A 14141-nucleotide genomic window follows, 5' to 3' on the forward strand; every position below is an offset into this window, starting at 1 on the left:
AAGTCTATTTAAAAGAAAAACGAAAGCTTAAAACTCAAATGGTATAATTCTTGGCTTGTGATCAAAACGTAAAAAAAAAAAAAACTATTTTTGAGTTGCACTGATATTTGATCGTATATGTACATTTGTGCAAACAATTTTTTTAATGTTCAAGTAGTATATTTTGTGGGGGATGCAAAGAATAAATATACATGTTCTCTTTGACAAATTCAACAAAGAAGGGTCTTTCTTATTTGGATTGGCAAAGTTGACAACTTACCCCAAACGTCGAGAAAAGGAAATTGCGAGTGGGATGGCTCATGTAATTAATAAACTAAACCCATATTGGTACCTTTTTTTTATAGAAAAAAACAGTAATTGAGAAAAATATACGAAAAACTGACTCTTTCTCTCTTTAATAATTTTTTTTTCATCGAAATAAAATTATATTAATGAATTTGAATATCTTCAGACAATTGTTTTGTGAGCCAACACAACACGGTGGTGTAATACATTCAGAGTAAAAAAATATTTGTGAGAAACCAAATTTCTCTCTTTATTAATTACCCACAATTATGTCCTACATATATAAAATTGTATTTTTTTTTTTTTTTTTGTAATTCTATTGTGTTTTATTGTCTTGATAAAATTAAAAAGATCCAAATTGCGTAATTAGAAAGTAGTTATAGGATTTTCCATTTCAAAATGAAGTTGGGATGCTATAGCAAAAAAAAAAAGAAAAAGAAAAAAAAATGTATATGACCGTTTTATATTTGAATTAAAATAAAATTTTATTTTATTACTTAATCGATTCATCAAAATCAATGCACAAATTTGTTTAATTTTCTTCTACACTCCAAAATCATAAAAATTTCGTCAACGAAAACCCAAAAAGACTCAAGAGAACTCAATTTCTTTGGGTCGTTCCCAGTCGTTTCCGCGTTAATTCCTTTTCCCCTTTCTTCTTCGCATTGATTTGGTCCTTTTTCTTCAATTCATTAAGAGAACCCCAAATCTTCAATCTTCTTCTCGATTTCAATTCTCTCTCTCACCAAAAAGGTTAGGCTTCGATCTCCTCTCTCTATCTTTATTTTGACTGCTAAAATTTACAGTTCCTTTCTTCTCAATTCCAGTTTCTTTTATTTTCTCGCCGCCATCTGGGTAGATAGATCTTGGGAAGTTTTTGATTTCTTTTGTGCCTAAGATTTGTTTCAAACCAGAGAGATTTAGTGAATTTTTGTGGGGATTGCTATAGTGTTTAGGTTCTTTTATGAACTTTGTTTGCTCGATTATGCCCAAATTAGGTTTAAATTAATCTTTTGTCGTGTAAACTCATCTTAGAAGTGAAATCAAACGTTGGGATGTCACTGTTTTTTAAAACTTGTTGCTTTACTCCTTTATCTATGTCAACTTGGGGATTTGATCGACTTTATCGTATCTTAATATCGTTTTTTAAGTCTTACTCTCTTTGCTTACAAGTTAGAGTAAAAAATCATCAATCCTGATTACTGTTTTTTTTTTTTTTTTCTGCAGGAAGGTTTATTAGTGAGCAATCTCAAAGTGTTACTTTTTTTTGTTGACTCAAGCAACAACTTCTGTGATATTACTCTGAGAGAACAATGTTTGGTTTGAGGAAATCACCGGCAAAGCTACCAAAGCACAACTCAGTAGATCTTGGATTTCACAAGTCTTCCAAGCCAAACCCTTTCGATTCTGATGACGAATCAGACAACAAACACACGCTTAACCCTTCTAAGAGGACTACCTCTGAACCTTCTTCTTTGGCTGATATGACTACTAACCCTTTTGATGGTGGGGAGGTGGTTCAGAAAGGAGGTTCATCATCCAAACAGTCGTTGGTTTCCTCCAACTCTAAATACCAGTACAAGAACAATTTCCGCGATTCTGGTGGTATCGATAACCAGTCTGTTCAGGAGCTTGAAGGTTATGCTGTGTACAAGGCTGAAGAGACTACGAAATCTGTACAGGGTTGTTTGAAGGTTGCTGAGGATATTAGGTCAGATGCTACTAGAACTTTGGTTATGTTGCATGATCAGGGCGAGCAAATCACTAGGACTCACCATAAAGCTGTTGAGATCGATCATGATCTCAGTCGAGTGAGTTTTCTTCTTCTTTGATTATTAATGGAAACTTCAATATTTGTTGGTTGGTGTTAGATAAGAAAACCTTGGAGACATGAGATGTTGAGTTATTTGGATTTTTTGGTTTTTCAGGGTGAGAAGCTTCTTGGAAGCCTTGGAGGCATGTTTTCAAAGACTTGGAAGCCAAAGAAGACTCGTCCTATTAATGGTCCCATCATAACCAGAGGTTTGCTTCTTGTTCATTGATATCTCCTCAGTTCTTCTTGAAGCTATTTTACTTTTGCCTATTTGCTGATTCCCATTCTGTGTTTTGCGCAGATCACTCACCAACGAGAAGAGTGAACCACTTAGAGAAAAGGGAAAAACTGGGACTGAACCCAGCACCCAAGGGACAATCAAGAACCCGAGAACCGCTCCCCGAATCAGCTGATGCCTATCAGAGAGTCGAGGTTCGTATTCTTCTCTTTCCTCTCTTCTATTTTTTCTTTCAGAAGAGCATTACACTCTCCCGCATCTGCGATGAGTGATGCATGAACATTGAAAAGCATACTTCGTATATATTTGAGTAGAAAGCTGTCTTTTTGTCACCACTAAATGTATACTCTCGTTTATTACAGATGGAAAAAGCTAAGCAAGACGACGGTCTTTCAGACTTGAGTGATATACTCGGTGAGCTAAAGAACATGGCTGTTGACATGGGAAGTGAGATCGAGAAACAGAACAAAGGACTTGACCATCTTCATGATGATGTTGACGAGCTCAACTTCAGAGTGCAACAATCAAACCAACGCGGCCGTCGTTTGCTTGGAAAATAGATGGATAGAGTTATATGTTCATTACACTCAATCCTCTCTTGTTTGATTCTCTGTGACTTTGTTCTTTAAACCTGAAAAGGTTCTATCATGTTATATACATCACAGTCTGTGTTTGTAATTGATCTTATTGCAGAAAACAAAAAAAATTACTTATTTGTTCAGACAGAAGCAATTTTGCTATCGTTTTATCTGTATCATAAAGATTTCTCAAGAAATTATGACAGTAGGTAAATATTATGTGTTTGAATCACAGATTTAAACCCTAACAGTATCAGTGCTAAAATATGACATATATAAGAATACAGAAACTCCAGACAAGTTGGAACATTTGTTATGCAACAACTGCACAATCGTGTGAGATGAGATTATTAAGAAGAGCAAAAAAGCCCAGGAACTCATAGTTCTCAGCTCCAATCCAAGACATATATCTTCAACAATGTTCACTTCTTCACTTGTATAATGTCTGAAGCCATAAAACACAGAGACTAGATGAGAAGTAGACAGACAATCTCTCATAGCTGGGAAGAACTAGGAATAGAGTAATGAATAATCTCATACAAACATCAATAATAGTTCATCAATCATATTGAAGCCAAAACCTTATCAAGCCAATTAAAGTGAAGTAGTTCCAAGATGACCAACAATATAGCAAATAGCTTTGTAGGATACTGAAATGACAAACGTACACATCTACTGAAGCTTGACTTCCATGATGTTCTTGGTCTTGGGAGGATATAAGGAGTGAAACTTAACCGACCTCTCTAAAACCACAAATTGTGCCTTAGCTTCAGCATAAGCCTCATTCACCTTCGATTGGTCAGTAAGATTCTTGTTCATGCGGAAGCCATCCAAGGTCCTTCGCTTAGTGTACTCCCTCAAGTTGTAATGAGGGTACTGACGCCCCGCTCGAAGCATGGCACGACAGAGGCTGAGAACTTCACTTCTGGATACCATTGCCAAGATTGTAAACTAAACCCTTAAAAACAGCAATCAGTTAACAAGAAGAATACCATTAACAGGAATGAAATGCCGAAAAGGAAGAGAAGGTTACATCACTTATAAAGGCAAAAGAACCTAAATTTTTCTCAAACAGTGAGGAGACTCATTAATCATCAATCAATTCCAGTAAAATTCATAAGCAGGAATCCGATTTGGGTATGAGAAACCAATTCCAACATATAGAAACATAAGCTCTATAGGTTTTTTTTTTGGGAAAAATCTGCAAATGAACCAATAAAACTAAAGCAAACCCTTCAAGAAGAAACTAAAAAAGACCATAAAAACGAACAATGGGATAAATTTTGAAGCCACAACCAATATAATACATCTGAAATCGCAAGAGGTTCTGACCAAATTCAACAACAGTAAAAGCAAAAATAATAGAATTTGATGATAAAGAGCTTGAAATAGATAACACAATACCGAATTGAAATCGCCGGAGAGTATAAATTTCCCGAGCTAGGTCGCCGTCGAGGTTCTCCGTTCGAAGGTTTTTGATTGCAGGACGTTTTGGGTATATAGACAAAACCTAGGTTACCCAAAAATAAACCGGAGAAATTGATTTTAATAACCGGATCAGTTTTAGATTTTGAGTAAACAAAAAATAGAACCGGTTAAAGAATGGGCCAGACAGACACTAAGGGCCTATTATTTTGGGCCGATATGTTCGAGAAGCGTTTCTTTTATTAAGGTGTGAATGAATGAATGAGGTGGCATAATCGTCAACAAATAGTAAACAAAACCGATATTTATCATCTCTCCGACTCTGTCACGCCTTTTGTGTATTTCGATTCTCTCTTATCTCGACGAAAAAAACCCTACTGCCAAAAAAAAAAAAAACTCTGTATTCTTCGATCTCTGGCTGCGACTGCGAGAAAATAAATCTGTGTTTCTGAGATTTGCTTCACCATATCTCCTCGATTCGTTACACGGTACGCTCTTCTCATGTTTCCGTCTCGATCCCTTCGATTCAGTATGCGTTGAGCTTTCTTTGAAATATTGATTCTTCGTCTCTGTCTCTCAGTTTAGTTTCCGATTTCAATTTTTTGGATTCGTATGATTTAGCCTCCTCAGTAGTTTTGGTGGGATAGATATGTTCTGATTTGTGTTTCGAATTGGGAGGTGCGGTGCCTTTTGGAATTGTATGACTTTGATTGATTGGTGATTGATGTTTCAATTTCTACTTGTTTAGTTTCCTTGATTCGATTGATTTGTCTTTTGAATCTTTTGATACATGAGAAGACTATAGAAGTTCCATAATTGGATTGAAAACTCTCTGGTGTGTTCTTATTGTGGTTTTGTGCTATATTACAATTACAGAAAGATTAATTTATATAATTTTGTTTCACTAATTTTGGTTTTCTCCTCTTTTCGTTTTGTTGGCAGATTTGGTTAAAATCATAGTTCTCTCATCAACTGTTTTCTTGGCTGTAATTTGGAGTTTTTTTCTCAGTCTCATCGATGTGGTCGTGCTCTACTACGGCTTTTCACAATCATTAGTCTTTTAAGTTTTTTCTAAGTAATGCTCATTTTCTCTTCCCTGTCTATGGCTTTATCTGCTATCCTTCAAAAGCTTAGTGTCTTCGGCCCTGGTTTGAATCCTTCTTTCCCTTACTGCATCGCCAATCACTCTACTGCCTCCCGTTAAATTGAGTTGCTCCTGTTTCAACTTAGTAGTCTTGCTTTCTTACGGTGTCTAGTCTGAATAGTGGTGTTGCAAATCATCCTTATTCCTTAGCCTGGCCCTGAAGTAGTAACCTTCTTTAGACATTCTTGGGTGAGAGAGAGGTTTACACCAATATTATGTAAATCTGTCCCCTCATAGAATAAGTTTATACTGTTGGCTGAGTTCTTTTGGAATTCCCGTTTGATTAGTTTCTACCCGAGTCTCATAGTCCTACACAGATCAAAGCTAGTTCTTGTTTAGCTGAAGCTCATACCCAAAAATGCTTGAAGAACAGCCGGCTACATTCTCTCTCAGGCGTAACTCATTTAGACGCCGATCTCCCAGATCAAATGTCGATGACAGAGGCTGGAATCCGCTCCACATCAAAGCCAGAAAAGGCGATCTGAAAGCCGTCAAACAGCTTCTCGACCAAGGAATGGATGTGAACGCTCTAGCATGGGGACCGAAATCAAAAGGAGTGAGTGCGCTTCACCTTGCAGCAGAGGGAGGTCACATAGAAGTCATGGATTTGCTCCTTGAACGTGGTGCCAACATCGATGCCAAAACATGGGGCTCGTGCGGGTGGACGCCTCTCCACGCTGCGGCCAAAGAGCGGAAGAGAGAAGCGGTCAAGTTTCTGGTGGAGAATGGTGCCTTCTTAGCAGATGATATAAGTGATACAAGGTTTAATCCGCCGGTGCATTACTGTCACGGGCTTGAATGGGCGTACGAGGAAATGAAGAAACTTAGCAGCGAGTCTTCTTCATCTGGTGGAGACACATCTTCCAGTTCTGATAACTGAACTTCTTGTTGTTTGGTGGTGTGTTTTGTTTTTCTCTCTGGTTGAGACACTTCTCAGGAATATTATTGTTTTGTGTTTGATCTTATATATGAAACATTGAAACTGGATGGTTTGTCTTACAACTTCAGTTTGAGAACTTGTAGACTTTGTTTTTTTAGGCTTTGTTGGATCAACCAAATATGAGTTAACCGGACTTTATATCCTAATCACTGACGATGCGAAGTAGAATCTTACTTTTTATTGGTGATTCAAATTAAACCGACTAGGCGACTAGTATCAAACTAGCTAGTATATCAAAGATTCTTAGATTCAAAATTGTAAATTAAAGTGTCATTTATGTCTCTTGAGTCAGGACATGTTTAACTAATTGGGGAAACAAAACGAGTGAGCTTTATAATTTTACAGTGTTTTACACAAAAGATTTGACAAGAAAAATCCGGGTCGCTACCAGACCCGTCGGTGAGAAGCGGGTTTGAACACACGTATTCGGTTTACGAATCTGAGATTAGGCAGAGAAAATAAAAATGGCTTTTTTAATTTCGCTCTCCTCTTAGATCCGTTTTGTTTTTCTCTTTTCCCACTTTGGGCTGTTTAAGCAAAAATAAAAAAAAACCATGGCTTCTCGCTGTGAGCTACTTCTGATCTGTGTGTTCTCACTCTTGTTTGCTCTTGCTCAATCTAAGACGTTGAAGCGAGATGGTAAGTTCTGCTTTTTATCACCGTCTGGTTTTGTATATCCATGGATCGAGATCTTTCATCGATTGATTGATTTTTTTATAGCTCTTTACGTATTTGGAAGATACCCATTAGCAAGATTCGTTCTATCTCTTATCAATTTCATGATTTAGCACGAAAGTTGGATTCTTTTTACTTTTCCATCTTTCTAATCTGAGCTGAGCTGAGCTCTAATGTAGAGATGATTATGTGTGAACAATGATTAGATCTGATAATATTTGTTATAGTCTCAGTGATTTGGTTCTTTCTCTGTTTCTAGTTAGATACTACTGTATCTTATATAAGTTCATCCTCAAAGTTAGTCTGTGTTTCATCTTCTGCACAGTGAAAGCTTTGAATGAAATCAAAGCCTCTTTGGGATGGAGAGTGGTGTATTCATGGGTCGGTGATGATCCTTGTGGAGATGGAGACCTTCCACCTTGGTCTGGTGTCACCTGTTCTACACAAGGAGACTATAGGGTTGTCACTGAATTGTATGTTCTTTTTTTCTTCTCACTTCTCTGTTTTCTTCTGTATCATTAACCTGATTTGCTTTTATGAACTTAATTTACCTGGTCTGTCTGATTTGCAGAGAAGTTTATGCCGTTTCGATTGTTGGACCTTTCCCCATTGCAGTAACTAATCTTTTGGATTTGACAAGACTGTAAGTTACTTTCTAAAACCTTGGAACTGAGTGATTAAGGTAGATCTATGTGACAACCTTTTGAAATAGGTATCTGCGACCTAGTTTTGTGATTATTGTGCAATGCCTGAGAATTCTTTAGAGCGTTACTGTTTGAGAGGGCTAAATGGTTTTGGTTTGTTTGGTTATTCAGGGATCTACATAATAACAAGTTGACTGGTCCAATCCCTCCACAAATTGGGCGACTGAAACGGCTGAAAGTACTGTATGTTCCTTGTGCTCTTACATCTAGATTCTTAATTTTCTGTCTTTTTCATTTTATCTCAGTATTCCTATGGGACCAAACTCAAAATAGTATCCAATTTACTTCAGAAACACAGTTTTGAGCTGTGAAATTCTGTTACAGGATTGTGTTAGTTGTATCATCTTATCATGCTCATGTTTCCAAATACTTCACCTAACCATTCACTCTGTTCTTACCTTTAGAAACTTGAGGTGGAATAAACTACAAGATGTGATTCCCCCCGAGATTGGGGAGCTGAAGAGACTAACCCATTTGTGAGTACCTTTGTGTTTCTTTCTTAGCTTCTAATGGTTGTCCATCTGTATCCAAATTAATCATGATTACTTTTGTATCTTAAAGGTACTTGAGCTTCAATAGCTTCAAGGGAGAAATTCCAAAGGAATTGGCTGCTCTTCCCGAGCTTCGGTATCTATATCTTCAAGAAAACCGTCTCATTGGTAGAATCCCTGCAGAACTGGGCACGCTGCAAAACCTCCGCCACCTGTAATCACCAAACACCATCTTCTACGTACAGTTTGTGTCTTTTATCATTACTTTACTGAGACCTGGTTTGGTGTGTGTCCCATTATTTTCCAGAGATGTTGGTAACAACCATCTGGTTGGAACTATACGGGAGCTCATCCGTTTTGATGGAAGTTTCCCATCTCTTCGCAACTTGTAAGCATCCCTTCAGGATCCGCCCTTTGGTTCTCTCTTTCATTTTGATCTAATATATTATATACAACGAGTGCTCTTTTTAAAATCTCGATTTCTTTAGGTACTTGAACAATAACTATTTGAGTGGAGGGATCCCTGCTCAACTGTCAAATCTGACAAACTTAGAGATTGTGTAAGAGCCTTCTACACTGCAAAATAACTCAAGAATCTATTTTCCAAGTCATCTGCAGTAAACTGTGTCAAGAGGTCTCTGATCTCCGTTTAATTTTTTTTGCAGGTACCTGTCCTACAACAAATTTATAGGAAACATTCCTTTTGCAATTGCTCATATTCCTAAACTGACATACTTGTAAGTCTTTGTGATAGATCGCTGATCTTTCTCTCTGTCTCTGATTTGCTTACTATCTAAGAGGAAACATGCATTCTCATGGGATCATGAATGTTGATGAAACTAGGTACCTTGATCACAACCAATTTAGCGGGAGAATCCCAGATGCATGCTACAAGCACCCATTCCTCAAAGAAATGTGAGTTCTCACCCAATTTTCCTATGGTACAACAAAGCTTTACGCAGACAAAACAATATAAGAATTTGAACAATGTGAGACAGTTATGTGTAAAATCTATGTGTATGAGTTTCAGATAACTGATCTTGCAGAAAAGTTGAAGGTTGTCTTATTTCAATCTCCATTCTGACAGTACGAGATCTGATTTGATGTTGCAGGTACATTGAAGGCAACATGTTCAAGGCAGGCGTGAATCCTATTGGTACCCACAAAGTTCTAGAAGTTTCTGATGCCGATTTTGCCGTGTGACCGGACTGAAGAATCTAGAAGAAGGTTCTCGAGAAAACGTCTCAGAGAGCTACCTAGAAATGGTTCCAATTTTAGTCCTCTCCACTATTATTATTTTTTGTATGGTCTGTTGATTGTTGAAAATGAAAAGAAAGCATAAGACTACAAGTTTTTATCTCTATATTGTATAGTTAGACACATTCCACTAATCTATATTTCTCCTTAATCAAATGATGATTAGATTGGAATAATACAATAGAAGTGTTACATTAGATAATACATACAATTTCCAAGAAATTTACAGTCTGTTCTTTATTTCCCTTTTTCTTTTGGGACGAATAGTGTTCTTCAATGTTTGAATTTTACCAATAAAAAATTCTCTTCAAGAACAGGCAGGAGCATCAAAGGTAGGTAACACTATGAATGAGATCGTCAACGGATTGACATAAACCGGAGATTTCACGCCGTGCCGGGCTGGCTTAAGGTCTGGGATATCTCCTGTGGCTGTAGGTACCAAAGGGTTACCGTTCAAGAGCATTATCTTGCTACGCAAAACACCATCTTGTGGACTCAAGTGATACTCTTCTCTGTTCAAATATCCATCAGAAGCTTTGTTTCCGACCCAAGAAACCTTGCTCTTGATTGTTTCCAACAAGGATTTCCTCTTCATCGATTCTGCTTGCAAAACAACCTTCACGCCATTGCTGACTGCGACTGTAAACGTCGTTTGCTTACTCAGATTAATCAGAAGAAGCGTTATACCCGTCTGAAATGATAGATAGATTCAGCAGTTACAAAACCAAACTAGAGGATGATTTAGGGACAGAGAAATAGAGAGGTACACACTCACTCTTCCTTTGGAGCAATGAACGTAGGCTCGTAGATACTCCGAGGCATTTGTCTGAACGTCGAGAACGCCTTTACCCATCAAACGATGCCAAAGAAGCGCGCTGGTGAAAATTTTCCAGATCAAGAAGTTAATGTTATGACTCGCCTAAAGCAAATATGTTGGTTTATGGTTTATGTACTAGCCTGTAGTAATCTGGATTGGGAACAAACGTTTCCTTTTCGAGCAGACCATAGAAACCTCCGACCAAAGCTTGTCTGCAGTATACTTTGGTATTATGCTTCGCGGAAATACCAAGCTGATCCAAGTACCTTAGGATCAGAGTTCGTTTTGTCAGTTATAGAACCGAGCATATATAAGAATGTGAATTTTGGTTCTGTCTTACCAGAAGCTGTTAATGAATGTCTCTGAAACCTGACGGCCACCGCTGTTAAAGGCACCACCAGCTTCTCCAACCCAAGCAGCAGCCCAAGGTCCCTGTTCTTGGATTGTTCGGTTCACATTCGCGAATGTCCCCGAAACCCCGCTCAAGTAATTTGGATCTAGTATCCTATTCACTAGCTTAGGATCATTCCCTGCAACACTAAGTTCAATATAAAACTCATCATTGTGTAGTAATGCTGCAAAGACTGATTTATTTTTCTTATGAAGACCTGGACCAAGATTGTATATATGATGAGTCAGGACATCAAGAACACCGGGTCCAGAGAGCCGAAGAAGCTCTGAGAACCATTTTTCTTCATAGAATCCACCTGGAGCTACAACCAAAGGTTTGGTCTGAGAATCCTTGTAAACGTTATTGATTACATCTTTCAGTACAATCAAGTCTTTCCCATAAAGCTCTACACTCACGCTAGCACCAATCCCACTTCCACTAAGCTCATTACCTAGTCAAGAACAAGAAACAAAGAAAAACAAATGTTAGGATCCCACAACAGAAGTTGTAATTAAGCACATAGCCAAAAGACCAAGCAGAGAGCAGTTCTGTTTACCAAACTCCCACGAGTCTATAGCATAACCCTTTGAGACTGTGTAGTTCATGAAATCCTGAGTGTTAATATGATCCCAATCCCCTCCCCACGCGTTTCCGCTGAGTTTATCTCTCCCATACAGAGCGTTTAAACCGAAAGTCACAATAGCTCTGCGGAATTATAGCTAAGAATTAGTTCATAGTGGGATAGGCCCACATAGAACCACCATATATAGTAAGGAAGGATGACATGCTTACCCGGTTGCGTTGAAGAAATGGTTAAGTTCGTCCCAGCGATTCATATACAAACATCCTTTAGAGAATCCGAACAAACCGTCGTCAGTCTTCTTGAACTGAGTGCAAGGAGTCTTCAAGTCTCCTACGTCGTAAATCACTTGATCTTGCAAGGAACCACCTATTCTTATCCTCAACGTCCTAAAAGCTAACAACAATCAGAAGATTTCAGTGAATAAAAAGTCTTCAGAGAATCGAATATTGGTTTGTGATAGAGGTCACAAACCTTGAATAGCTTTAGCAAGAAGAGGAGAAGCTAAGTTCTGACATCATTCAAAAGATTAAATAAAGAAGAGTTTTACCTTTTTAGTAGCCAAAAGTAATGAAGGGATCAAAAAGCTCAAAGGTGTTTTTATATATACCAAATTGATGAGAGAGGCGTAACCCCAAGGACACTGATCATAGTTGCATTTTTCAGGTGGCCACCAATCAAGCGTTGCGCAGACAAAGTTGTCATCTGTCTCAGAGATTCGACGTGCACCGTCTATAACCATGATGGCTCGTTCCATGTTGGCGCTAGAAAAAGTAACGGTAAGTAGAAGCATACAACTCAAGAGCACAACGTTGTAGCCCATTTTAATTTATTGGTTTGTTTGAGCCTCACGCTTTGATTATGTTTTGATCTGTAAGAGAAACAAGTAGGAACCAGTTGAGAAATGCTAAAGAAGTACTGTTACAAGAAAATGGAAAAATATAGCCAAGATAAAAAAATACAGAAGAGGAAGAATACAACTCAAGCCAAATGAGGAAACCGGAAATTATTATGAAAAGTTCTTTTGAGAAGTACTTAATGCTTGTTCAATGGACAATGGTATAAATATAGAAGGATGATCAAAGAAGATACTCTAAATATATTATAGAGATTTGTATATATATTAATTCATTCCCTATATAAAAATGTATCTCTATGTACATTAATTCTCATGAGAGTAAATATTAATTCTTTCATTCCTAAACTCTCATCACATTCTATCAATAAAGTCATTCAAATTTTAGAGTTGAAAAGTAAAACATTTGTTAGTGTTTGAAAATTTTATATGCGAATATATTATACCCCTCTGTCCCACAAAGATGTTTTGAGATATTCTTTTGTCCCACAAAGATTGATGTTTTGTAAATTTCAAGAAGTAATCATTAAAAATATTTAAAATTTTGAATTGTTATTGATTTAAAATTAAATAATATTTCTTTAGTCAAAGAAAAATATATATTTAAACTCAGTAATCATTTTTTTCTTAAAATGTGTAAAAACTTATAAACATCAATCTTTTAGGGACAGAAGAAGTATATGATTGTAAACATTTGATTGTTAATATCGGTATATATCTTAATGACTACATTAAGATTTAGCCAATACTTAGGTACTGACTGGTAACCCAAACAAAGTATTAGGTACTGATTTGTAACCCAAACAAAGTATTATTAGGTACCTAACCCAAACTTAGTACTGATTTGAATTTTTACTAATCACAAAAAGTTTACCAAAAACTTTATTAAAAACTTTACTTTCAGCTTTTTTGTTCAGTTTTCATGTACAGTTCTTTCTTACAGCTTTACACTATTCTGTAACAGCTTACAGCTTCAGCTTACAGTTTTTCTGTACAGCCTTGGTTACGTTACCAATCAGACCCGGTTGTCAGGACTCACTCAGAGGCACGCATGGCAAAAAGCACTACTTTAGTTGACCTTTTTGGGTAATATAATCATTACTAATATATTTAAATTTAAATAATGAAATAGTCTTTTAAACTTTAAAAGAATTTTATTTCTGGGTTTGGAATAAGACAAAACACAAAACGCAAGTTAGTCTCTCAATGAAGACGATGGCACAAGTCAATCACGTAATTTTCTAACTTTTAATCTCTTAGTTAACCCTTCAGCATAATTAAATCAGTTTCATGTACTCACTAGATATAATTTTTTTAAAAATCTGGAGCTTGAAAGAGAGATACTGTATGGTTAATTTGATTGAGAGATATATAGAGCAAAATCAAACTAAACTCAGAATAGAAACTGACCTTTAGAATCCAGCATCCATGGAGAGAAACAAAAAAAGCCAAGTCTGAAGAACAAAAAGGGAAGATGTTTATAGTGGCTGAGGAACTCAAAAGCAGAGAGAGGGGGAGATGTTTTTTTTTTGTTTTGTTCTTGGCGTTGGCAACACTTCATTAGAGAGATTAGAGAGAGTCTCTCTAATTATCGCATCTTCTTCTTTAAAGTTCGTTTACTGATATATCGTGCTCGGTCTGGTTAAACCGTTTCTACCAAAACCGAAAGTGTACCAGATTTTAATTTAGTGCGAATTAATAGATACCGGTTACAAGTTACAAACAGTGCCAAAAAAAAACAAAAACAAAAAACAGAGCAGCAACGAACCACCCAAATCAAGATCAAGGAGCTAAGTAGGAGCCTGTGGGTGTTGAGCAGCTCTTGAGAGAGGATCCGGTCTACACCGGTCTACGTGATCTCTCTATCCACCACACATCCAACGTCCAGAGGTAAAGGGATCTGATGGACTTGGTTACATACTTACATTACACTCATAATAAAATAAA

The 14141-nt window shown here is 37.0% G+C and overlaps 5 protein-coding genes across 6 annotated transcripts; 3 read left to right on the forward strand and 2 right to left on the reverse strand.

The window, feature by feature from the left end:
- The first annotated feature begins 578 nt into the window (after positions 1 to 578).
- LOC104738586 (SNAP25 homologous protein SNAP33) lies at positions 579 to 3111 on the forward strand. The gene is made up of 5 exons (XM_010458743.3): positions 579 to 1038; positions 1513 to 2096; positions 2214 to 2307; positions 2400 to 2530; positions 2699 to 3111. Exons 2-5 carry the CDS (start codon positions 1599 to 1601, stop codon positions 2894 to 2896), a joined length of 921 nt encoding a protein of 306 aa, XP_010457045.1. The 5' UTR covers positions 579 to 1038; positions 1513 to 1598; the 3' UTR covers positions 2897 to 3111.
- LOC104738589 (uncharacterized) lies at positions 3069 to 4427 on the reverse strand. Of its 2 annotated transcripts, none has more exons than XM_019237740.2 (3): positions 4319 to 4427; positions 3583 to 3865; positions 3069 to 3359 (listed from the first exon to the last, which is right to left on the reverse strand). In XM_019237740.2, exon 2 carries the CDS (start codon positions 3848 to 3850, stop codon positions 3587 to 3589), a length of 264 nt encoding a protein of 87 aa, XP_019093285.1. In that variant the 5' UTR covers positions 3851 to 3865; positions 4319 to 4427; the 3' UTR covers positions 3069 to 3359; positions 3583 to 3586. The 2 variants fall into 2 exon arrangements, with proteins under 2 accessions (XP_019093285.1, XP_019093281.1); XM_019237736.2 differs by having other exon boundaries at positions 3583 to 3872.
- A 176-nt stretch (positions 4428 to 4603) lies between these two features.
- On the forward strand, positions 4604 to 6499 carry LOC104738598 (phytochrome-interacting ankyrin-repeat protein 2). The gene is made up of 2 exons (XM_010458754.2): positions 4604 to 4827; positions 5282 to 6499. Exon 2 carries the CDS (start codon positions 5842 to 5844, stop codon positions 6361 to 6363), a length of 522 nt encoding a protein of 173 aa, XP_010457056.1. The 5' UTR covers positions 4604 to 4827; positions 5282 to 5841; the 3' UTR covers positions 6364 to 6499.
- Positions 6500 to 6627: 128 nt separating this feature from the next.
- LOC104738612 (uncharacterized) lies at positions 6628 to 9772 on the forward strand. The gene is made up of 11 exons (XM_010458779.3): positions 6628 to 7062; positions 7424 to 7571; positions 7670 to 7741; positions 7914 to 7985; positions 8207 to 8278; positions 8364 to 8507; positions 8601 to 8681; positions 8782 to 8853; positions 8959 to 9030; positions 9137 to 9208; positions 9406 to 9772. Exons 1-11 carry the CDS (start codon positions 6978 to 6980, stop codon positions 9494 to 9496), a joined length of 981 nt encoding a protein of 326 aa, XP_010457081.1. The 5' UTR covers positions 6628 to 6977; the 3' UTR covers positions 9497 to 9772.
- LOC104738603 (heparanase-like protein 2) lies at positions 9691 to 13866 on the reverse strand. Its single transcript, XM_010458767.3, has 10 exons — positions 13605 to 13866; positions 11949 to 12209; positions 11813 to 11849; positions 11551 to 11734; positions 11315 to 11463; positions 10976 to 11209; positions 10708 to 10897; positions 10508 to 10633; positions 10326 to 10425; positions 9691 to 10241 (listed from the first exon to the last, which is right to left on the reverse strand). The coding sequence occupies exons 2-10, from the start codon at positions 12159 to 12161 to the stop codon at positions 9858 to 9860; spliced, it is 1617 nt and encodes a 538-aa protein (XP_010457069.1). The 5' UTR covers positions 12162 to 12209; positions 13605 to 13866; the 3' UTR covers positions 9691 to 9857.
- Between the last annotated feature and the right edge of the window lie 275 nt (positions 13867 to 14141).

This window comes from Camelina sativa, chromosome 2 (assembly GCF_030686135.1).
Source record: "Camelina sativa cultivar CO46 ecotype springtype chromosome 2, ASM3068613v1".
NCBI classification, from domain to species: domain Eukaryota; kingdom Viridiplantae; phylum Streptophyta; class Magnoliopsida; order Brassicales; family Brassicaceae; genus Camelina; species Camelina sativa.